General features: G+C 58.6%; 1 protein-coding gene across 20 annotated transcripts in view; it reads right to left on the bottom strand.

Annotated features, from left to right (window-relative positions):
- The window catches only part of ZNF512B (zinc finger protein 512B), a 44,786-nt gene extending 25,803 nt beyond the window's left edge, over window positions 1-18,983 (bottom strand). For 2 of the 20 annotated variants that reach the window (XM_068912097.1, XM_068912104.1), the window contains exons 1-9: window positions 16,091-18,438; window positions 14,494-14,740; window positions 11,287-11,409; window positions 5,634-5,713; window positions 4,682-4,810; window positions 3,967-4,139; window positions 3,553-3,806; window positions 2,434-2,511; window positions 532-666 (exon numbers count right to left, since the gene is read on the bottom strand). In XM_068912097.1, coding sequence (XP_068768198.1) covers window positions 532-666; window positions 2,434-2,511; window positions 3,553-3,806; window positions 3,967-4,139; window positions 4,682-4,810; window positions 5,634-5,713; window positions 11,287-11,409; window positions 14,494-14,620 — 1,099 coding nt within the window. In that variant the 5' untranslated portion in view covers window positions 14,621-14,740; window positions 16,091-18,438. Of the gene's footprint in view, window positions 1-531; window positions 667-2,433; window positions 2,512-3,552; window positions 3,807-3,966; window positions 4,140-4,681; window positions 4,811-5,633; window positions 5,714-11,286; window positions 11,410-14,493; window positions 14,741-16,090; window positions 18,440-18,923 lie in introns of those variants that run through there. The other 18 variants (XM_068912099.1, XM_068912096.1, XM_068912098.1 and 15 more) reach the window with 14 other exon arrangements.
- Window positions 18,984-25,029: the final 6,046 nt, after the last annotated feature.

Here is a 25,029-nt window from a genome sequence, read left to right as displayed (position 1 = left end):
AGCAACCTGTGTTACGATGCAGGCTGTGCCTTGGAGGCTCAGGGAAGACAGTCGCACCTGAAGGCAGGCACTGGCATCATTCTTAGAGGAACTGGTAGAAAAACGTCATCATCCCAGGAGCTGGTCCAAATTGAGGTCACACTGAAGCCAGGAGGAACCAGGATTCGGCTATCAACTCCCAGTGCTTACAGCAAAGCGTTGCTTGCTACCCATTTCAGGATGCCACTGTGGCCGCACCAATACGTTAGGGCCAGTGGTTGCTCCCACACCTGTGCTATACCTCAGACACATGGGAACGGTGTACTTCCAGCTCTTGTCTTGCGCGCGTCTAGCTCGCTCTTCTGCTCACAAACCTGGTAGAAAACTAACCCGGCAAAAGAGCCTGCTGGGCCTGGAGGGGTGTGAGGGCCACCAGCTGCAGCGCAAGGGTGGAGGACCACGCAGGCTCAGAGCAGAGCATGGGAATGAGCTGGTAGAGCAGCTAAGCCGGGTGTAAAGCTGTTGCTGTTGCTCTGTCTCCTCCAGTCTTACCTGCTGGTAAATGCACAGCTGATTCCTTCTTCACACCAGATCCTGGAGGCTTCTTTTTCAGGTCCTCCATGTTGGTGTTCCCCTCCAGCTTCTTGGCTCGATGTGCTTTCGCCTTGTCTTCTGCTTTGACAAGACCTGTAGAGAGAGGGAATTTTAATTTAATGCTTGCTTTAGCAACATCAGAACTGAATTGAGTAGGAAAAGAAATCTCTTACACGGGGACACTGAGTCAGCTGCAGGTCTGCCAACACTGTATGTGTAGGACCAGGCCCTTAATTATGACAGACAATGTCATAACAGTTTGTGGTGCTTTATAAACACAAAGAGAATCACTTCCCCCACCCGAGGCAGTTCATGGACTATGAGAACATTAGGGCAAAGCAGGGGTAGGTCGCTTCTAGCAAGGAAGAACCCTCTCCTGCATGAGCGGGCAGGCAAAGCACATGCTTCCCATTCAGGCTGCTAAACACATCGACTATCAGCCACTGAACTGCGGGCCCAGGCCAGCCCTCCTCTCTGCACTGAGCAGAGACAAGCGAGCAGGAGGAAGGCTCAGCACGGGCCAAGAGCAAGACGGCAGCAGCAGCAGCAGCAGCAGCACTGCCCAGTCTCTCTCTGCTGCGCTGAATGCCTCAGGAGCTCCCAGGATGAGGTGAGAAATGGAACATGGGGCTTGCAAACGCTGCTTCGGAAAGGCTAGTTATGGAGGACTGGGACTCTGCCCCGGGCCCGACCACCGCAGACCAACGTGCAGTTCACCCTTGCGCCTGCGCTTCCAGAGCAAGGAGGCTGGTGAGGCAATGTTAGTGCCAGGGAGAGACCCACACTCGTCCCCTGCGAGGGTGCACGTGTCCCTGACCTGCTGGGTCATGATTCTCGCAACCCTGGGGTCTGAATGGAAACAGCATCCCCCGCCTGGCTGCTGGTACCCACGCCGTGGGGGTGTTACAGGTGGCACGCAGCAACTGTGTGACAGAGGCTAACACCAGCCTGTTCTCACTCCCCATTTGAGGCAGGGAGTCGGGAGGACCAGCTTATTCATCAGAAATCCGCAACAGACATTTTGCTCTATGGCAACACCTCTGTGCGGAAGAGAAGGGAAACAACCCCAGACTTCCCAGGAGCCAGAGGACAGGAAATCAGAGGGACCACATCCAATTCCCTCTTTGGTAAGTGCATTTAGTTCCTTCAAAGCCATTAGCGCCTCTCCCGCAGGACTTGTACTGGAAAGCGCTTCCTTCTCCAAAGCCTGGAAACCTTCTTCTAATTTCCCCAGTTAAATGAATTTCGTAGCCAGTCCAAATCCCGTTGCCCTTGTGCCAGGGATCTTCCAGGTCTCCTCCCTCCCTTGTATCCAGGCTGGGGTGTTTATGGAGCACAACCTCAGTCCCTCTCACTCTCCCTTCATCAGGTTGAGCAAGCCAACTTCCAAGTGTCCTCTCCGAAAATGTCCTGGTAACTTCCCCCTTGAGTTCAGTTTCTTGAAAGCGACCAGCACTGGAGATGCTGTTTGGGGGACGGATGTGTCTCTGAGGCTTTCTACACAACACTAATCCTCCTTGTCTCCACTGGAAATACTGCTACATCCCAGGCCTGTGTTTGCCTTTTGCAGAGGCCATTTATGTCAGCAGCTCTTCAGTCTTGTGTTACCAACTGGACACAGCCAGGTCCTTTCCTCTCTTCCCTCATTTCCCAGGACAGGCTCCCGAGGCAGAGGGGACAGGGCTGTCAGCAGAGCCGGCAGTGCTACTGCCTTTCCTTCCCTTTCTGACACTCCTTCAGTGTGACATCCCCAGGGCACAGGTGGCTCCCACGTGCCACCCCCATGGGGAAGGGGAGTCTCTGAAATGTCCCAGGGAAAAGCTACAACCCTACATCCGGCCAGGGTCACCCTCATATTACCTTTCAGTCCAAACGTCCCCGATATGGATGGCTGCTCCCCCGTAAATTTCTTAGGAGTTTTCTGTTTCCTTCCTGACTCAAGAGAGAGAAACAGAGAGACATTTGGTCAAATAACTGTACTGCCCGGTGGACTGCAGCAGTCTCAAGGCAAGGGGTGTGCACAGGCTCCATGTCAGGAGTGGGCAGAAGGGATCCACCCGATGGAGGCCTTTGCCACTGTGAAATAAAGGAGCTATTGAAGCAGCCACCCCACCAAACAGTAACGGGACACTGCTTCCCACCCCCACAAAACGAGGAGAAATGGTGGTATCCAAGGGAGGCCAATTCAATGACTGGGAATTGTGGCTCTATGTAGTGCCAAACACCTAATGGTTTCCATACCCTGCACAGCTTCAGCAGCTACGGGATCTGTGCTGGTTCACTTTGGGGCTGCAAGCAGCATAAAACTGTGCTGTCGTAGGAATAACCATGTCCTTGCACGTCACTGCCTGCCAGCCACACAGCGGTAACCGACGGAGTGAGCCTCCTTACCCTGTCCCAACACCTAAGGGAAACACATTTGCTAGAACCGCCCTGGTTTAAACTGCCACAGTCAATCAGGACAGATGGGCTGACAGATGGCAGCTTGCTACGCTGCAGGTAATTCAGTCCATTTCCAAACATATGGGTCCCACAGATACACCGGCTGCAAACTGTTTTTAACTCACTGCGGAACTCACTGCTGCAAGAAACTGGTGGGAGCAAAATTACCAGGATGCTCAAAAAAAGGATCAGATGCACTCAGAGACGACAAGGTTCGCAGGGTCACCAAGGTTTGCTAACCTGGCTAGCTGTGCAAGCCATGGCAGGGTGCAGGCTCTAGCACGGGAAGCCCTGTGCCAATTGCCAGAAGCCAGGAGGCCTCGCCAGGGGAAGGAGCACCATGCTGTCCTCTTCCTACTCTGCTCCTCACACACCCATGATAGGCCCTCCCTGGATCCCGACTGCCCTCGCATCTGAGAGGTGAGTGCTCATGGAGAGAAACTCGCAGCAGCGTTCCCTGGAGCAGAATCCCTGTCCTTCCTATGGGACACTGTCTCTGGGCTCCCGAATCGACGTAGTCTCAGGCTCTAATCTTACTGTGCTTCATCCTCTCAGGGTCCTCCTCCTGCAGCGAGGCCTGGCTGCCCCCCTGCTGCCCGGCATCCTTGCAGCTTGAAGACTTGGCCGTGGGCGTCGCAGCTGCAATGGCCTCTGCTGCTGCGATCTGAAACTCCTTGCTCTCCCGGTTCTCCGCCAGGCACTCGCCATTCTCAGTGTGGTCCTGGGCCACGGCTTTTTCCGTCTTTGCCTGTTTGGGATGGATGGTGGGGCAAGCTGAACTCTCAGCAGCTCTAGGGCAAAGCACAGAGGGCTTGTTTAAAGAGGGGTTGAGAGATAAACATTGCCGACACCTCTCCTCCCTCCCCAGCCCAGGGGAATGGAAGTTGGAAGGTTCCCCTGCTCCCAGCCATCCCCACGCCACTGCCAAGCAGCCCAGCCACTACTTGGTACCTTTTCTTGCCACTGCTCTTCCCAAATGACTTCTGCACTTTGTTTTCTGCTTTGCTGGTTGGCACTGGCCGGTCCAAGTGATTCCAGAGGCGATGCTTTTCTAGCTGGGTTTTGGAGGTGAAGGCAGCTTCACAGTATGAGCACGAGTACGTCAGCTTCTCCGAGATTGCACCCTGTGCAGCATGGGAAGAGATAGGCGGTCACTGACACTAGACTTCAAAAAGGCCAGGCTTTTCCTGATGCAGGCATGCACTGCAATGAGGCTGGGAAGCTCACGAGCACTTTGTGGCTGACAGGCAGGAGGAGATGGCCGCTGCTACCAAAGGGGCATCAACAAGCTACTAAGAGAGCTGGATCAAAGGTCTGGCTCAAACTCTGACCCTCAGTTCGTTGGCTGAGGGATAATTTGAAAGTGCCTTTAACAGCACTGCACACTAGCTGTGTGCAAATAGGACGCAGGGTATTTACACTGTCTCCCCTTGGAACAGAACTACCAGTGGCCCAAGTCACCTCCAAGCTAGACCTGACACTGTGTCACAGGGACCCTGGCCCTCTCACACACACCTCGTAAACAGCCTCTGGCCCGTTTGTGCCCTCCTGGCTTCTCCGCCCTTTTTTATCTCACGATTCTTCTGGGGTTTACGGTCTGAGAGGGGTGACTTTACCCTGAGGATGGTAATGCAAGAAAGGATGCACAGCCCTCAGGTGTCCTTACCCCCTGGCAGCGCTGATAGTGGTATTTCAAACCATAAATGCTGGGGAACTCCAGCCAGCAGCCCGAATTGGGGCATTTCACCCTGGAGTGGGCTTTGAACTCGTCCTTCCACTGGTTCATCAGGGGGAGCTGGGAACAGGAGACAGGAGAGATGTAGCTGAGTGAGGAGCATCGCACGCCCAGGTGAGCACACAGATGCATCTCAAGAGAGCTGGGGGCAGGGATCGGACCTTCGCGCCACTCCTATCCACCTCCCCAGCCCCCTTCCCACCACACAGCTGCAGAGCAAACCACGGGGCTGCGTTTCAGCATGCTCGGGCTCCTGCCAGTGAAGGGGACCGTAACGGAGTTGTATGGTGCAGGCTCTACAGGCTAGCGGTTCCTCCTGAAAATTTACCTTGCCATGCATCCCAGGGCATAAAGCACCCTCTCGTCCAGGTGGGCCAATAAATCAGGACACAAGTCACCTGGGTGACTTAACTACCCCACATTTCATCTAGTCAGTAAATCATCCCATGCCCACTCTCTCATGACAAACTGCTCTGTGTGTTGTCCATGCTCCCACACTGAAATTAAACCGCACAATTCCGCAGGGAATAAATCACCCCTTCCCCAGTGCTCCCTGATCAGTAAACCAAACCCGACGTGGCTGTGAGAGAATAAAGCTCGGCTGGGAATGGCCCCGGGAAGGGAAGGCTGGAGTGGTGGGTGCTCTTCCACACTAGGGTTTCCAAAGGTGTACAGTGATGCTGGGGGCCTGCAGGGAGGATGTTCAGGAGCCAAGATCTTGCAGAGCCCTAGACTACATCGTTCTGAAGATTAAACCACCTGATGGGCGGGTCTAACTCCAGAGCGGAGCTGGCCGGAGCAGCTGGTGCAGCAAGCCGCAGAGGGCAAGTCAGAGGGAGAGAGATGGGGCCCGCATCTGGGAGGAGACAATATAGGGGCTTACGGGAATGTCCTTCAGCGCCTGGTTCTCGGCCTTAGGTCGTCCTTTCTTCCTGCCTTCTGCTTTGTCGCTGGTTGCATTTCCTGCAAACAGATGCAGCACACGTGACCCTCCGGTCGGTCGGCCGGCCGGCCGGCCGGCCCCGTGGGCGCTGATCTGCCACGGCTCAGCTCTCCCCTGCCCTTGTCCCCCGCCAGCTGCTCGGCCAGCCCTGCCTCCTCTCCTGGCTGCCAAAGGGCTGCCGTGCTGCGGCCCTGGCGGTGATGGAGATTTCCCTTTGGGAAGCAATTATACCTTCCCTGGGAATTCAGAGCACAGCCTGTGCACCCACAGATACCCACGGGGCAGACGGCTGCACACAGCACAGCTGCTTCTGGCTACAGGAGAGCCTGGCCAGAGCCCGTCTCCCTCCAGCAAGGCACCCTCTCCTTCCATTTGTGGAAGCAAAGCACAGAGCGATTCCAGCATGGCTGGGGCTTGCTTTGTAAAACTGGCCTACAGGTCCTTCCACCTGGGTTGGAAGACATCCTTCAACAACTGTACTACTTAGTAAAAGAAATTTGGGCCTAGATGGGCACGCTGGGCGAGCCGCTGGCTGCAGGGCTGCGAACAGGGCAAGGCTCGGACAGCGGAGAGGCCACGGGGACCGCGCGCACTGCCTCCACAAGGCGTTCACGAATCTCCGTGAGCTCGGAGCAGACCCTCGCAGCATCGTGACCACGACGTGGGGCACTGGCTGTGCATCAGCAGGGCAGCAACATGCCCAGGTCGAGCAGACATTGCAATGTTGTCGCCACTTCTGAACAGCTGGGACCACTCTGACGTCTCCGGCGTCAGATACTGGGGCGCTCCGGACACAACCTTTCCTTGTTCAACTGTGCCGAGCCCCAGACTGGACACGTCGGTTCACAATGGCAGCGAACTGCCCAGTTTCACCTATTTCACATCTAAAGTGGTTTGAGCGAAGCAGCGCAAACACCACAGCAATTTGCCCTAAGGTTTGTATGCAGGGGCTGAGGGCAGTTGATCAAAGTAATCCACTTCAACGTCCTGCTTTCAGTCCCCGAGGTGATTTACAGGCGTCCCAGAAAGATGTGCTCAGCTTCATCTCCCTCATCGGAAAACTGGCCGCCAGTTCAACGCCGCCTGGGCCGGGAGCGCTCCAGCAGGTGACGAGCGCTACAAAGCCTCGTGTCTGGTAGCTGCCCAAGCGCTCGCACAGCGGCATGTGTTTTACGGGCCTTTAATCTATGCCCTCGAGACGTGGCCGGGTGCCAGGGCGTGCCGGAGGTGGCGAGACACAGGCAGCGCTGGCTGCAGCCTCCGTAAGCCTCTCCCATCACGCCGGCTCTCTCCGGGCCCCGCTCGGGAGCCCGTCACACGCAGCATTTCCCAGGCACGAGAGCTGCTCCAGAAGGCAGGGACGGCGCACGGAGGGGGTCAGCCAACTCCACCGAGCTGCTGCTTTCTCTATTCTCATCACATTTGGGCGTGCTCATTTCCTTGCCTGCTTCCGAGACCTCTCCCTCCACAGGCTCGTGGAGGGGGTGCAAGCCCTGCCCTGAGCCAGGCCCAGAGCTCAGGGCTTTAAATGGGAATCCCTGGGGAGGGACAGGGCCGAGGGACATCTGCCTCTTGCTCTTTGGGCTCTCGCAGCTGTATTTGCAAGCTTTAGTCAACGAACAGGAGACTGAAGACACGGCCGAGGAGGCGTGTGGCTGTGTTGGTTTGGAGATCACAGCTCAGGACCCCGGGCAGGAGCGGGCGAGAGCTGCAGTGAGCGATGCCCCACGGGGTCTGGCTGCCCTCGCTCTTCTGCGTGGCTCCTCAGCACTGAGGTTGCCCCGCACCGCTCAGGGTCCTTTGTTGTGTTCTGGTTGCCCAGCTTGACAATTGCTCACAGAAACACCCCAAATCAGGGCAATTTTGGAAAATATTCACAACAGAACTAAACGATGGGAATAGCAAGAAATAGCGATGGCCGTTTTCTGCAGCAGATTTCAACCTGGGTTTGTAGTTTGGCTGCAATTGTGCAAAAGCTGACACTGTGGACAAGAGAAGTTCTTCTTTAAACCCGTGTTTATTTTGGGGCACGAGCAAATCTGCCCGAATGCTTACTTGGAGGCACAGCTCAAAAGAAGAGGAAAGCAAAAGCAACAACGGAGACGCATGACAACTCCTTGGTCAAAACAACGTGATCAAAGCATGCCAAATTCTGCATGTGTGGGTGCGAGCAGCCAGCGTGCAAAAAGTGAACGTGCCTCTAAGTGAAAACAGCCTGACGTGGAGGAGTCGCTGCAAAGCTCTTTCAAATACATTTTGAGGGCTAACCTGTAACTCTAAGTGATGCGGGGAGCCAGTGTAATCCAAAGCCGAGTTGGACAGATGTGAACGGCCTATGGGAAATACTGTGTAGGGAAGACTCAAACTAGGATCTGGGAGGATTTAATGAACAGGCCTGGGAATAAAAGCCATTTGCTACAAAAACAAAACCAATCCAAAACCTCCCTGCAAAGGAAACCCCAAAACCGTTAGCAGAGGATAATTTAGATAAAAAACCCAAACTAACTCAACCTATAAAATAGCCCTCCCTGGTGAAAAGCAGACAAGAAGAACAGGCGGGCAGCACCGCCTGCCATCTCTCCAGCTCCTGAGAAACCAGAGCTCAGCTGCTGCTGGCTGTATTCAGAAGCCAAACCAGGATGTTTGGAACAGGAGGTAGAGGTTAAACAGAAAGCTAACAAGTTACCTACAAAAGCACTGCCAAAAACACACACTTTCTCCTTTCTCATGCCTTCTGCCCCACCAGCCAGCGGAAAAATAGCAAACAAGACAATTCAATTTCCAGTCCCCTGAAGTCGTGCCAGCTGGTTTGCTCTGCTTTGATATCCATAAAAGCATCATTTGATGATGTTGCATCCTTTGGGAATCCCACTAGCCCAGAAGGCCTCGTCGGCAAGACGTGACTCTTCACGTACAACACGGCAGTGACCTTTATGGAATATAAATTAAGTCCTTAAAAAGCCATTTACCTTCCCCCCTGCAAGGCAACCTCATTGCTCTAGCAGGGCCCCAGAGCTACAATAAACCAGAAGGACGACCACAGCAACCCAGAGCCAGCTGGCATGTCAACAGGTACCCGCGGCTGTTAGATGAGGCTCGTTCACAACCACGTACTTAATGCTGCTTAGTTCATCTCCAGCTTTACACGCTGCCTCCCACAGCTGTCATAAAAATGCCCTGTTTGGTTTGGACCCTCCCCTGCTTTGCTCTGCTCCGAAATATAGGGGATGGCTCGTAGCCCTAAGGAGAGGGGAGAGGAGGAGTCTGCAAACTTGCACCCGGATCATGCTAGCTCTGGAGCAATCTTTGCACGGCTCCTTTCAACCCCTCACAAAGTTTCTGTGAAGGGGTACTGATCATCACAGGCTCCCTTTGCTTTTTATATTTTCTCTGCTGTTAAATTCAGGCTCATTCAGACCACATGTTGAGGCTTCTCCTTCATGCTCATGGAAGCATGGGCCTCACCCTCCGCTTGAAATGGGAGCTAGGAGTTTTGCGCATCATGGGACTCTCTGAGCTGGGAGTTCACAAAAGAACACCAAATAATACAGCATTTGCAGAAGAATCGCAACACTGCAGTTACCTGCCATTCTTCCCCCTTTTTTCAGCTTTATCTCCTAAATGCTTCAAAATACTCCAAGTTCAAAATATCCCAAAGCAGCTAGAACAGCACGTCCCCATTCCTCCAGGCCACTCTCTCCAGAACGAACCCAGCACATCCAGGGAAGCAGCATGTTCGGATGCTCCGGTAATAGCTCTGCTCTCCCTCTGCTTTTCACAGCTTGCAAAAGTTTCAAAACTTTTGGGGACATGTCATGCGGAGAAGCACGAGACTTCCCCATTGATGCACCCCTCACGTCCTCATTCATCAATGGCCAGGTGGGGACAGAGAGGACAGGGACGGGAGAGCACAGGGGAGCAGAAAATGCTCCCTCCTCTCCCGACACCTGCACTGGCAGCAACTTGCGCTGCCACCTGCGAGCCCGGAGCCCGCTGCCGCAAGGCCAGTGTGGCGGGGTACGTGCTGTGCTGGCATGCAGCGCGCACCGCAGTCCGCTCGGCGTGAAATCCAGACCTTTTATAGGCACTTGCAGGAGAGGTGCAAACCTGACTGCACTTAGTTTTACGGCTGGCATCGTGGCTGTGTGTCCCTGCAGCTGGTTACCGCAGTCGTGCATTGAGTCAGCAAGATGGAAATGGCATGTCCTCTAAAAGCAGTGACTGGGGAGGGCTTTCCCGCATACTCACGGCTTCTCCAGACCAAGACCAAAAGCACAGCATGGAAAGCGCGCTCCTTGCGCCAGCCAGGCTGTTGCATCCGAGAGAGGGACCAGCAAAGCGATGACGATGAAGGCCCCTTTCCCCCAGTCCATGTTAAGCCTAATTTCCCCTGACAAAGTGAACCCTGTTAAAAGTTTCCACCCCCAGGACTTTCCCAGTGGGAGCTACGAAATGTAGCTCCCTCCATCACGTCCATCTAAATTAGGAAGGGCTGAAAAAGGGAGGGCTTTTTTTACCTTTAAAGGTGCTGATAAGATGTGGCACAGGGGAAAAAAATCCCCAAAACACAGGTATGTTTATACTGTAGGCAGATGTAGTTCATTCTCCACAGCAATCACAGCTCTGGTAGCAATTACAGCTGCAACTGCCTCAAGGGAAGAGCATCATTTGGGAAACAATTAGGGCAAGGCTTCCCCAGGAGGCCATGGATTTTGGATGTCCACTCTGAGAGCCACCGCTGGAGTCCGATTTTCAAAGGAGCTGGGCTCTCACCTTGTGCAAGTGCTGTGCCAAGGCAGCGACCGGACGCTTATGCCGAGCAGCCAGCAGGGCCTGGACACGCGGGTGTCACGACATGGAGCGAGGGCTGCCATGGCCTACATCCCACCAACCTCCAACTCAAACAAAGCCCAGCTGCCTGGGCAAGGGGAGAGGTAGAGAGGCACCAGCCAAACCTCGGGCCCAGAGCTGCCCAAACACAGTGCAACCACATCCAGACCCGCACGGCCTCAGATCCGCCTCTGCCCTGCAGCGTCCAGAGCTGCCGGCCTCGCAGGCTTGGGTGAAGGCAACCAGAGTGTTTCTGCGCTCGCAGGATAGATCTGCCCGGCCCAAGCAGACAGGAGAAAAATCTCCTTGGGCCCAGAGATTTTGGGATAGAGAAATCAGCTATCCATCAGAGCGACAGCCCCTCGCAAGCCACTTCCCCAGGCTTGTACGCTCGCAAGCCGAGACATCCTGGGAGATGCGACATGGGAGACAGCAGATGGTCTAAACTCATTTAAGCCTTTCCATCCTTTCGTGTAACACTTAGCTACCAACGTGATAAATAGACGGCGAGACACCCATCTCGTTAGACAGCCGCACACCCCTCTAAAGAGGGAGATCATCTCTCTCTTTCCTCTCCCGGTGCTCCCCATTTCTCGGGACCACCTCCCTACAGGTCCAGGGCCTGTGGCTTTCATGGCCCACCACAATCAGTGCTGGTTGCTCGAACCCACGGAGCTGAGGCCGCACCAAGCCGCTCACGCACAATAGGAGACCTGATGCATTTGCACCTTGTCCCCTCCACCCCCTTTACCCGGTTCCTTACCAAGCTTGGGAAGCTCTGCCGGTGGATTTATCCTTGTGTCTGTCCTGCTTTCTTTGCTCGCAGTGGGTTTGTTAGAGCCTGAAGTTTTCCTTCCACCTTTACAGGCATAGGAATCCGCCATCTCTGAAACAAGCAGGGGACGTGTTAAAATTCACACACAGCTCCACGGAGCTGGGTAAAACACATGCTGAAAGCAAGGAGAGCTGCTGGGGAGGGAGGGGAACTAGAAAACTACCAGGCAGCTTAAGTGTTGTCACAAAGAGAAGAAACGGGATGCGTTTCTAAGGATTTGTTATATGGCTGAGCAACGCCACAGACATGGTTGAAAAGCTGCTGTCATTACAGGCTGGTTTTCTCTCCACATATAACAGCAAAGACTTTATTAAAAATTATGGGCTGGCTTCATCCAAAGAAGTAACGAATAAATGGCTTTTCCCCTTCGTTTATTTCTATGCTTTCATTTAAAACACCAAAAGAAAAAAAAAAGTGAGTTTTAATGAACAGATTTAGTGATAAATTTCCAATTTTCCTTATTAATGGGAAACTGCTACAAACTGAGAATTGTTAATGTTATCTAAATTTTCTGTATTAATAATTCAATTTGGCTTCTCTATAAATAATGAACATCGGAAATTATCGCAAAAGGCCCAATCTTGCTCCCAGTGGAAGCAGGCAGTAGGACACCCCTCAACTTCAGTGGTGGCAGGATTAAGCCCATGGCATGACTGGATCTCGCCTGAGTTTATTCCGAGTATCTTCAGAGGCACACTAAGCCCAGACCCCATCACGCTCACATTAGTTGAGGTGCAACAGTCAGCTAGAATGAGTCACCTGAACGTGCTGGCATTGACTTCTCCCCGTTTGGCTACAATGCAACAGGAACAAGGGACTTCTGGCCACCTCGCAGAAGACACTCATGCCTTTCTGTTTTGGAAATGCCTCTTAAAACGCAGATGAAATTTCCTGGAGTGCTGAGCAACCGGTGATTCTAAGGGAGCACGTGGCAGGTTAAGCACCGGAGAGGCAAGCTGTGTCCGGACAACTGGAAGCACTGCTAGGACCGAGCAGACGGACCCAAATCCTCTGCAGCTTCCACCTTGGCCCAGCTTCTGCTGGAAAGGCTCATCAAACCAAGGGAGCCAAATCCTGCCCTATGGCTACCATTCAGCTGAAATCCAGGGGGCTGAATGAAGGATGACTCTGGACTATCTGTTTATACTGACATTTATTGTGTTCTCTAATGCACAAACCAATCTGTCACTGGGATCTAGAAGACAGCGTCACATCCACCTCCCGGGGCAACTGAGGAACGGAGCCTTCCCCCTCCCTCACAGTCTGCAGTGAAGCAGGCTGGGTAGCGTGCACAGGAGAGCTCTGCGGTCACACAATAAGCTGCTCAGCCCCAGTAGACGAAGGTCCCCATCCCATCAGGACCAAACGCAGCAGGGTGGTCAGAGCACCTCCCAGGGGAAGGGCGTCTCCTTCCTTCTCCTCTCCCCGCTCCTAGACCCTACAGAAACAGAGTCCAGGAAGAGGTGCAAGAATTGAGACCACGAGGCAATTTTGGGGAGGACAGGATTGTTCCAGCCTGACACGCAGCCTTGCCGAGTGTGACATGGTCTTTGCTAACCAAGAGCCAGAGGATGGACCGCCATTGAGACAAGACACGCAGGGCATTCACAGATGCCAAGGTTTCTGGCTCCTGGGGCCAGCATCAGAGCTTGTCCGTGAAGCGTTTCATTCAGTCACCTTCTTATTGCATGGGTCCATCTTTGCACAGCTCTGCCCTGAGCCAACCGCCTGTTTGGACTTTCAGGGTGCAGCAGCAGAGGCAAGGTCTCGTTGTTCCCCTGGGGCCTGTAGTAATTCCCTAGAAACGCAACCAGGCTGCCCACAAGCCCGTATTGCACAAACCCGTGCCGTTACGTGCTCAAACGCTCCGACGAGTCGCAAACAGCCGCGAGCTGATCCTATCGCAGCTGTGTGCCTTTCCCTCTCGCTCCCGTCTTGCACGGAAAGCAAGCTCCCTTCACACCCCCGGGTCTGCCAGCCGCCGCTGCGGTTCCTCCCCTCCAGACAGCACAAGCTAAGACACGCCTGATGACAGGGGCTGTTGAGAGATGCCACGTTCCTCTCGACTGAAAAGAAGTAAGGCCCCAGGGACTTCGCCCTGGGCACCAAGGAGAAAGGAGTCCTCCAGACCTCTACAAGAGCTTCAAGCCCTGGGAAGGAAGCTTTGCTGACCACCATGGCCACTTTTGGCCTGGAGATCTGGGACGGGACATGACGAGGAAACAACGCTGGTGCTCAGCCAGGCACCCGGCAGCACATCTAAGGGAAGTGCCAATTGGTCCTTTCTTCCCCTTTGCTTAGCACTTCCCTCCTCCACACACACACACACACACACACACACACACACACACTCTAAAAAACACAGATTTGACTCTTTGCACCCAAACCCTCCCACAAAATCGCATGTTTGCATCATTTAACTCAACTGAAGGGAAAGAGGCGTTGTCCCGCAGCATCCAGCGGCCAACGTGCTGCTCGGCAGCCTCAACCCAGCTATCCCAGCACCCAAAGCAACAGCCCTCGCACGCCAAGCGCCTGCTCAGGAGAACGCTACACCAGAGGGATTTCAGCGGCCTGAGGAGCCAGCTGGTGTGACAGCATCTCCCTCCTGCCTGGAACGCATGGCAAACAGGTCTTCCTTCAACCCACTGCGCAGAGGACAGCCCAGGGCCCCGGGAAAGGCTGAGCCTGCTGTGGCAGCACACTTTGCATAAGAGCCCAAGCACGGGAGCCAGCAGGACCCCAATGCCAACCACCCATGCCACCACCATGTGGGACACGAGGGCGTCTTGGGACGTGATGGGACTTGCAGTGTGGGAAAGGGCACTGCCTGTCGTGTGCAAACCAGACGCTCTGAGAAGCTCTGGCAAAACCCTCCAGCACGTGTTCGGCTGGTGACAAGTATTTGGTTGTTTGCACGGACACAAAGGTTAATCGGAGCAAATGAGAAATTTCAGTCTTGGCAACAGGTTCTCTGGCATTTGGTGCTGAACACAGGAATCATTATTCAGCTAATTTGGGCTCTGTTGGTAGGAGACGCGTTTATTAGCTACAGCTTGTCTGCCAGCAGCGTTGGGAAGGCCCAGTAACCCAGGGATGCCAGTATGCCAGGCGCCGTACAAACCATGCAACAACCTTTTGGTCTGAACGAACAAGCCTGGCCATGGGGGTGAGAGGAGGAGCAGTACTGTCTCCATGACTGAGGCAACCACACATGGCTGGAGAGACCAGAGGCTTGGACAGCCTTTTTACAGCTGGTCATCTTCCCATCCGAGCAAGAGAGGACCTTTTTACAGCTGGTTGTCTTCCCATCTGAGCAACAGAGGACACCCCAGAGCTCCTGATCCCATCCGCTGGCGCGTTCCCAGGGACGACTGCTGGTCTGCAGAGCAAGCAGAGAGGTGGTTCCTGTGGTGCATTCCCACATTTCAGCCCCCGCTCACCTGCACAGCCACAGAGGTCCCCGGTCCTGTCCCTGCTCCTCCACGGGACGGACGTACTGGGCCCTCTTCCTTCCTATGCTATCTCCTAACCCCTCTGCTCCCTCTGGGCTCTCCTCACAGTCAAGTCGCTTGCAGGAAGGAAAAAAAAAAGAAAAAGACTCAAGAAAAAAGCTAACTGAAAGCTGAAGACGACAACATCTCTGCGTTTTACAGCTGGCTAAAAACCAATGGGAAGTTCACACGGCTGACGTGTTGATCAAACCTGAGCTAGTGCCTAAACACAGCAGCTCCGTGATTTAACTCGTTCGGCTACACACACGCGTCCAGGGAGAGGGAGAGACGGGGAACGCAGCACTGGGACAAAGATCTCACAGGAGCCCCGACGTGGGCACAGAGAGTCACCTGCGAGCGGCAGAGCTGCGGACTGGGCTCACACCCTTGGGAGTGACACGTTCCTGCCTATCTAGACAGGCCTATAATTAGGCATGCAATGGAGTGCAAAACGTCTATGTTTGTCACATAAACGCAGTAAGCATTTGGGCAGCTTTAAGGAAGATCGCATTAATTACATGCCAGGCAAAGGCTGCCTTTAAAGTTGGTGCCCAGGAGCCGGGATGCGCTCAGACTCCCAGCGCGGGGCTGCCCGGGGGAGATGCCGCAGACGCCGGAGGGAGCGAGCTGTGCGACGGCGCAGGAGCAGGGATGGGACGGGCTGCACAGGGATTCACTTATTTACTTCACACCCAAGGGCGGTGTAAACTAAACCAGAGGGGCCAGGGCGGGAGCTGAGCATCACCACCCCGAACACCCCCTTCCAAAAACTACATTTACGTTCAGCCTCTGCAGCTCAGCCCTATTCTCACAACTAATCGCTTCTTGTTCCCCTTAACACATCTGTCCCCGCAAAGAGATCCTTTCTGGCCAGCTTAGGACGATTTGAACTTCTTTTGTTTTCCACCCCAAATACATCTTTGACTCTTTTCCCCCCTCTTATTTTTGGCTAAATGAAAAATAAAAGCAAATAAACCACTTAGCAAGAGCCAAACTCCACTCCCTTACCACCGATACAACCCCAGGGATCCCGGAGGAATTGCCCCGGAGCCAAGAGCAGAAATCAGCCCGCTGCGTTTTGTAACGTCCAAAATTCTCACTTGTTTTTGCCTAACGCATGCTGACACCAGACAACAGATTACATCCTGCGCCTTTAACGTGCTTTCGTTAAGTTTTGGTTAAAACCCTTTTGCAACTTACAGGGCAGGGGGGAGAAAAAGATACTGGCAGGTCCTTACTATGCATGGTGCGAGGACGCCTTACGCTCGTGCCATCGGAGCAGGGCGGCAGGCGGGGACGGGCCAGCCGGGATGTGCCGGGAGCACACAAACCGCCACGTGGGCTCACGGATTAACCTTCTGGCTCAGCTTGAGGCACCTGGGGCAGAAGTGAGAGGCAGCATTTTTAAAGCATCCCATTCCCGCTCTGGAAAAAAGCAGCAGACCAACACAAGAGGCAGCCAAGGATGAGCAGCGGCCCGCACCGGCGCAGCTGCAAGGGACAGCTAATGTCACAGTCACTGCGCTTTCCCAGACAGGCTATTTTCTATTACAAACCACTCCTACAGCGGTGTTGGGCTCTGCCGGCTGGGTGCAGCCGCGAGCGCGCCGATCGGCACTTCGAGCAACAGCCGGGGAAACCACAGCGACGGCCTGGAGAGTTGGGTCAGTCTGACACAGACTGAAAAGGGGGAAATAACTCCATGCATAAATGCACATCCATTACCTTGGATCAAGTCAAGAGGAGCGCGCACAGAGCTGCACCTGAACGCTGCCTGTTTTAGCTGAGCTGGCAGGCTGGCTGCCATCCGCCAGCGGCTACCGGGATCCCGCTGTCCCCAGGAGGCTCATATGGCTACAGAGGGGGAAAAGCTGCCTGCAGGCTTTGGACATCAAGTTCTCCTGCTGAAACTGCTGCACGGGTCCCGTTGCTAAGGGTACAGCTCGTGCAGAGCGGCCCCATCACCAGTCGATACGCTCCACTTATCGCTAATAATTTGGGCTCCAAACGGCCCGTGGAGATGCTCAGGAGTGGGTAATGCCAAAACGGGAAGCGGCTGGCACGTCGCTCCCTGCTCGGCGCAGGAGCTAACGGCATGCCGAGGCCGGCGGCGAGGGAGGCCGCGAGGACACTGAGGCTGAAGGAAACCCAGCGGAGCTCCCGATTTCAGCCGCTCGCCCGGTACCTGAGGATCTGCTTTGTCTCAGCGCCGATTACCCTTTCTGCTAGCCTGAGAGCGAAACCGCAGCTGCAGCGCGAGGAGTCTAAGGTTATGCACTAGGAGACACTTCCTAAGAGTAAAGGCAAGGAACAAAATCCGAGCAAAAATCAGGGGCTGCTAGTTCCCACGTTGAACATCCCCCAGCAAAGGCACTCTTCAAGGAAATAATTCACATCAAGTAAAAACAGCATAAAGCTGCTGTCTTTCAGCCAAGTGACTATTTCTGGGCGTGGGTGAAGCTTTTGATGGTTTAAAGTTTCTGTTTGAAACACATTAGCAAGTCCCTCCCCCTCGCCCATCCTAAGGCACAAAAGCAAACGGGAAAAGCACACACACGCGCGCGCAGGAAAAAAAACCCCAGCAGACAATGAGCAGCAGTAACTTCATCTGATCCCCACTGCTCCTCAGGAGCCGGCGCCCCTCGACGGGGACGTCCCCGACCCAGCCTGCCCCGTCCACCGCGGGTCTCACCCCTGCCGCAAGGCAGTGGCAGCGGGTGCCCGCTGCAGTGACCAGGGCGTCCCTGGTGCCCCCTCGCCCTGGGGCGTCCCGAGCGCGACGGGATGCAGCGCTCGGTCCTGCCGTCCTTTCCCTAGGCCTGTCGGGGGCCCCCCCATCTGCCTGTCACCTCCCCGGCTTGACCATCCTGTCTGCCTGTCACCTCCTTGGCCTGGTTGTCCCGTCACCTCCCTGGCCATTCTGTCCTCCTGTGACCTCCCTGGCCTGACCATGCCATCCGCCTGTCACCTCCCTGGCTTGGCCATCCCGTCCGCCTGTCACTTCCCTGGCCATCCTGTCCTCCTGTGACCTCCCTGGCCTGACCATGCCATCCGCCTGTCACCTCCCTGGCTTGGCCATCCCGTCCGCCTGTCACTTCCCTGGCCATCCTGTCCTCCTGTGACCTCCCTGGCCTGACCATGCCATCCGCCTGTCACCTCCCCGGCTTGGCCATCCCGTCCGCCTGTCACTTCCCTGGCCATCCTGTCCTCCTGTGACCTCCCTGGCCTGACCATGCCATCCGCCTGTCACCTCCCCGGCTTGGCTGTGCCATCTGCCTGTCACCTCCCTGGCTTGGCCATCCTTTCTGCCTGTCACCTCCCTAGCCTGGTTGTCCTGTCCACCTGTCACCTCCCTGGCCTGGTTGTCCTGTCACCTCCCTGGCCATCCCGTCCTCCTGTCACCTCCCTGGCCTGACCATGCCATCCGCCTGTCACCTCCCCGGTGTGGCTCTCCTGTCCTCCTGTCACCTCCCTGGCTTGGCCACCCCATCTGCTCATCACCTCGCTGGCCTGGCTGTCCCGCTGCCTGTCACCTCCCTGGCCTGGCCGTCCCGTCCATCTGTCACCTCCCCGTCCGTCCCCAGGTCCTGTCACCTGCCTGGGCCGGACCACCCCACCCCTCGGCGACCATCCCACCTGGGCCTGTCCCCTCTCCGGCCACCTCCCCACCGGGCCACCCCATCGCCTGTCACCTTCCTTGGCCAGGCAGCTGCCCCGCCGCCACCCCCCGCGCCCGGCCGTCACCTCCCGGGGCCTGGCGGGGTGGTGCCCCCCCCCCCAACCTCCAACCCCCAGCGGGGCCCCCCGGTGCCACCCGCCGCCGCCTGTCACCGGACGGGGGGGGGGGGGGGCCGAGCCGGGCGCGAGGCGACACGCGCCGGCGGGGACAACAACAACAACAACAAAAAAAAAGGGGGGGGGGAGGTAAAAACGAAGGAGGCGAGAGGCGGCGGGAGTTAACGGAGGGAAGGCGGCGAGGCAAAATGGCGACGTCGGCCGCGGCGGGCGCGGGCGGCGCGGAGGGAGGCGGGCGGGGGAGCCCGGGCGGCGGCGGCCGCGCTCCGGCCTTACCTGGGCGGCGGCGGCGGCGGCGGCGCGGGGCGAGGCGAGGCGAGGCGAGGCGAGGCGGTGCCGCCCGCCGCCCCCGGCTGCGGGCCGCCGTGCGGGGCTCCCAGGCGCGGCGACACCCGCCGCGGCGGCGCCGCGCTCCGCTGCCGCCCTCGCTCGCTCGCTCGCTCCCTCGCTCGCTCCCTCCCGCCGCCGCCGCCGCGGCTCATGCGCGCTGCCCTGCCCGGCCCGGCCCGGCCCGCCCCAGCCCCCGCCGCCGGCCCGCACCGGCCCAGCCGCCCCGGCTCTCGCGTGGCTCCGCCGCCGGGCCGGGCCGCGGGGCGGGCGGGGGGAACCGCCCCGCGAGGGCGGGACCCGGGCGGTGCCGCCGCCGCCGCCCCGCGCTGCGCGGAGGGTGGAGGGGGGTGGGGGGGCGCTGCCGCCGGGCCGGGCGGGCGGCAGGTGCGAGAGGACCCCGCGGCGGCCGGCAGCGCCCCCCCCCCCCCCCCGCCGCCGCCGCCCCCCGCCGCCCCGCTCCCCCGCGCGGGGGGCGCGCGCACGTGCCCGTCCCGTCCTGTCCCTGTCCTGTCCCGTCGTGTCCTACCCCGGCCCAGACCAGCCCATCCTGTCGTGTTGCATCCCGTCCTGTCCCGTGCCACGCCATCCCCTCTGATCCCATCCCGTCCTGTCCCATGCCACGCCATCCCCTCTGATCCCATCCCATCCCATCCCGTCGTGTCCCATGCTATGCCATCCCCTCTGATCCCATCCCGTCCTGTCCCATCCCATCCCATCCCCTCTGATCCCATCCCGTCCTGTCCCATGCCACGCCATCCCCTCTGATCCCATCCCATCCCATCCCGTCGTGTCCCATGCCACGCCATCCCCTCTGATCCCATCCCGTCCTGTCCCATCCCATCCCATCCCCTCTGATCCCATCCCATCCCATCCCGTCGTGTCCCATGCCACGCCATCCCCTCTGATCCCATCCCATCCCGTCCTGTCCCATGCCACACCATCCCCTCTGATCCCATCCCATCCCGTCCTGTCCCATGCTACGCCATCCCCTCTGATCCCATCCCATCCCATCCCGTCGTGTCCCATGCCACGCCATCCCCTCTGATCCCATCCCATCCCGTCCTGTCCCATGCCACGCCATCCCCTCTGATCCCATCCCATCCCGTCCTGTCCCATGCCACACCATCCCCTCTGATCCCATCCCATCCCGTCCTGTCCCATGCTACGCCATCCCCTCTGATCCCATCCCATCCCGTCCTGTCCCATGCTACGCCATCCCCTCTGATCCCATCCCATCCCGTCCCGTCCTGTCCCATCCCATCCCATCCCCTCTGATCCCATCCCATCCCATCCCGTCGTGTCCCATGCCACGCCATCCCCTCTGATCCCATCCCGTCCCGTCCCGTCCTGTCCCATGCCACGCCATCCCCTCTGATCCCATCCCATCCCGTCCCGTCGTGTCCCATGCCACGCCATCCCCTCTGATCCCATCCCGTCCCGTCCCGTCCTGTCCCATGCTACGCCATCCCCTCTGATCCCATCCCATCCCGTCCCATCGTGTCCCATCCCATCCCATCCCCTCTGATCCCATCCCGTCCCGTCCCGTCCTGTCCCATGCCACGCCATCCCCTCTGATCCCATCCCGTCCCGTCCCGTCCTGTCCCATGCCACGCCATCCCCTCTGATCCCATCCCATCCCGTCCCGTCGTGTCCCATGCCACACCATCCCCTCTGATCCCATCCCGTCCCGTCCCGTCCTGTCCCATGCTACGCCATCCCCTCTGATCCCATCCCATCCCGTCCTGTCCCATGCCACACCATCCCCTCTGATCCCATCCCATCCCATCCCGTCCTGTCCCATGCCACACCATCCCCTCTGATCCCATCCCATCCCGTCCCGTCCTGTCCCATGCTATGCCATCCCCTCTGATCCCGTCCCGTCCTGTCCCATGCCACACCATCCCCTCTGATCCCATCCCCTCTGATCCCATCCCGTCCTGTCCCATGCCACGCCATCCCCTCTGATCTCATCCCGTCCCGTCCTGTCCCATGCTACGCCATCCCCTCTGATCCCGTCCCGTCCTGTCCCATGCCACACCATCCCCTCTGATCCCATCCCCTCTGATCCCATCCCGTCCTGTCCCATGCTACGCCATCCCCTCTGATCCCATCCCGTCCTGTCCCATCCCATCCCATCCCCTCTGATCCCATCCCGTCCTGTCCCATGCCACGCCATCCCCTCTGATCCCATCCCCTCCCATCTCATCCCATCCCATCCCATCCCCTCTGATTCCATCCCGTCCTGTCCCATGCTACGGCATCCCCTCTGATCCCATCCCCTCCCATCCCGTCCTGTCCCATCCCATCCCATCCCCTCTGATCCCATCCCGTCCCATCCCATGCCATGCCATCCCCTCTGATCCCATCCCCTCCCATCTCATCCCATCTCATCTCATCCTGTCCCATCCCATCCCGTCCCATCCCGTCCTGTCCTGTCCCATCCCATCCTGTCACATCCCATCCCCTCACATCTCATCTCGTCCCGTCCCATCCCATCCCATCTCGTCCTGTCCCATCACATCTCATCCCATCCCATCCTATCCCGTCCCATCCCATCCTATCCCATCCTATCCCAGCCCATCCTGTCCCAGCCTATTCTGGACCATCCCATCCTACCCTAGCTCATCCTGTCCTGCTCCTTCCCATCCTATCTCGTCCCATCTCATCCCATCTCGTCCCATCCTATCCCGTCCCAATCCATCCCGTCCCGTCCCGCGTGGCCGGGGGGCAGCGTCGGAGGGGCCAGGCCCCGGAGAGCCACGAGCCCCCGGGCGGGCGGCTTCCGCGCGTCGCCCCCGGGACGCCGGCCTGGCTCTCGCCCGCCGGGGGCGAGGCGCGGGCAGGGCTGCGAGCGCCGGCCGTGCGGGCGCGCATTGCTCCCGAGCTGCCGTGCTGCCGGACGTCGTTTCTGCCTGTCGAGCGGCAAGCGCGGCCGAGGTGCCGCCCCGGCGCAGGCCGCCTCCGAAGGGAATACCGCGCGCGTGCGGGTCGCGCCGCATCTCCCAGCGGTTATGTAGGAGGGAGCCGGGAGCCGCTCGGGAGGACGCGGCCCTTTCCCGGCCCCCGTCTCCCGGCGGGAGCGGGGCTGCGCGCCCATGGGACGGTGCCGGGCCGGACCTGCCGGTCCCTGTCCCTCTGCGTGAGAGATGCCACCGAGGGCGCTGGCCGGCGGCCCCCCGCACGGCGCCTGCCTGGACTCGCACCCCCGGAGGGACCGTTGCAATCGGACGGATGCTCCCACCGGGGGAGAGGATCAGGCATAGTAGCAGGCGTGGGGTGAGCGAATCCCTTTTTTCCCTCCGGCGGAGGTGACGACGTGCAGCGGACACCGCCGGGACACGACTGCGTCCTGCACAAGCAAGAGGCGCGCGCGGGGAGAAGCGGCCTGCGCGCAGGCGCGCTTGCGAGCCGGGCTTCCCCACCCGGCGCAGCCCCGGCCTCTTTGCAGGCTTTCCCGGCCCGGGCGCCCGCCAGCGACGCGCTGGGCTCCTCCGTTAGCACCTTGTGCCGCAAGCAGGTAAAACTCCCCCCGGGTTTTTCCCCGGTTCCCGCGCCCGGCAGGGCTGGGGCTCTGCCCGGCCGACGGCAGCCGGCGGTGCACGCCGCGGCGCCTGCCCCGAACCCGGAGCGGCCTCGCCGGCCTGGGCGCCGCGTGCCGTCGAGGCACCTCCGACGCGGGAGGAAAGGCTCGGTCCTCCCTGCTCCCAGGCCCTTGCAACCGGGGGCTGAACATGCTGCATAACCGAAGCGAAAAAAAAAACCCCAAGTTGGGAGTTCCCCCCCCCACCGCCCCAGTTTCCCTCTTTGTCTCCCTTCCGGGGGGGGAAAAAGCTTAATTAATGTCTGCGGAGAGCATGTAAAGCGTTGTGTAATTGCTAGGTGTGACGAGCAGCGGAGCGGAGGGCGATCAGCGGGCTCGGGGCCAGGCGAGCCCTCCTCCGGCGTGCGAAATGAGGCATGTCGGAGGGAGCTCTGCTCGGCAAGCGGCGAAGGGCTTCGCGCGCCCGGCGGGAGCCGGCGGGAGCTCGCGCGCCAGTTCCTGCTTTCGGGCCCCGCGGCGAGAAGGGGAGGGGGCCGAGCCACGCACTTGGGAAGGACAGTGAAGTAAATTCGCAGCAGATGCGGAGAAGCGCTTCCCCCCGCCGCCGCAGCGGTGCGGAAAAGCCTCGCCGCAGGGGCCGAGGCGGCGAGGAGGAGGAAGGAGCCGGGGGGGCGGCGAGGCCGAAGGCTCGGCCACGCTGCTGCCCGAAGCCGGCGGCACGGCGCGCGGGGCAAAGTCAAGTCTGACTTAACCAAGAATTTAAAGCACCAAAACCGAGCAAAACCGCTGTGGTATGAAGGGCAAGAAGTAGTTCAATAACCCAGGACGACGGTCTCGGCGCGCAGCTCCTCGCGGGGTGCCGGCGGCTGTTGAGCCGGCTCGCGCGCGCCTGTTCCTGCAGCCAGCGCCGTCCCGCTTGGGCCCGAGCCTTCGAAACACCCGCGGCGGCTCCTCCAGAGCCGTTAAATCTGTTAGCATAAAAGGGATTCTGGATTTAGAGAGCCTCTTGCGTGCACCAGCACTCTGGAGGCGTCTTAAACGCTCGTGCCGAGCGCGGACCCCGCCGCGGGTTTTCCCCTGGGGCGCCAGGCACGCCGGGTCGGGAAGGGCACGACCGGCAGCAGAGGTGCCCGGCGGTCGCCTCCCGGCGCAGAGGCGCCGCTGCCGGGGCCGCATCGGCGTCTCCCACGCCTCTAGCCCGGCCAGCAGCCCGCGGGCGGGATGCGCGGCCCGGGGAGCGTGGGAACCGCGGCGGCTGCGCTCCTCGGGGGGCGCAGAGCCCCGCGCGGCGCCTCGGGGCGCTCCGTCTCATGGCTCTTTGGGCTGAGGCGGTGCGATATCAGAACAAAGAGAGAGAGAGAGAGAGAGAAAAAACATCGCTAATGGTTGGCGAGGCAGCGCCGGGGCCCCCCAGCCCCCTCCGGCAGCGCGCTCGCTCCGCCGCCTGGGCCTGCCATGGAAATCGGAGCCCGAGATGACTGCGCGAGCTATGAATTATGGTGATTCCCCCCCCCTCCCCTGCGCGTGCACGCACTCAGCAAACATAAGCAAAAAAAAAAAAAGAAAAAAAAAGAAAAAAAGGAGAGAGCGCGAGAAAGGAAACCCTAACGGATTCGATTTTAGATAGAGCGCGAAAGCAAAATGGCTGAAATGCAGAGAAGGAGGCTTCGCGCAGAGGCGGCTCCTGCCCGGAGAGGGAAACGACGCTCCCAGCCATCCCGAGGCTGCACGCAAAATCTCCATCAGCTTTTTTAGGAAACGCGTCCTTTGCAGGGGAAAAAGAAGTGGCTCATTTCAGTATGGGGGTTTGGAGGTTTATACTGAAACCGCCGCCCCGCGCCCGGGCCTGGCTCGCTCCCGGCGCCGCCGCCGGGAAAATTTGAGGAAATCTTAATTATATTACCCATCTCGCCCTGAGCGGCGCCTGCCCCATCCCGACCCCACTCTCAGGTTCGTTAGCAGTGAACCAAAGGCTGATTAGCCCGGGAGGAGCCGCGGGGATGCGCTAAGGCGGGAGGTGCCCGCCCGGCTCCGGGCTGGGATGCTGCGCGGCCCCGAGCCCGGCCCGGCCGCGAGAAAACCTTCGATTTACCCCCGCCCGAGATGCTCTTCTAGAGAGGCACGCGCCCCCGGGCCGGCCGAGCCGCCGGAGCCCAGCGGGCGACGCGGGGCCCCGCGGCAGGCGCTCGCGTCCCGCTCCGCTCGGCGCTGCCCGTCCTCGGCGAAGCCGGGGAAGTCGCAGTCTGTTCATAGCCCAGCATAAATGTGAGTGTTTGGGGAGCGGGGATACGGTTACGGCATGAGAGGCGCAATCAGCCGCCTTGCAGGCCGGCGGGTATCGATGTCATCAAGCCGGGCTCAGTAATTACCCGGGCAAATGAGGCGTGCGTTCTGCATGTGCAGCCGCGTCGGGCTTTTTTTTTTGCCTGAAAACCTTGCTGCAAGCCACAAACTGCCTCTGCCGCGGGGAGGGGGTTGCTGGATTTTGTCCTAAGACAAAAAAAACATGAC

This window comes from Struthio camelus, chromosome 18, assembly GCF_040807025.1.
Source record: "Struthio camelus isolate bStrCam1 chromosome 18, bStrCam1.hap1, whole genome shotgun sequence".
Lineage (NCBI taxonomy): Eukaryota > Metazoa > Chordata > Aves > Struthioniformes > Struthionidae > Struthio > Struthio camelus.
The sequence above is the reverse complement of the archived record's forward strand: the minus strand, read 5'-3'. Positions and strand labels throughout refer to the sequence as shown.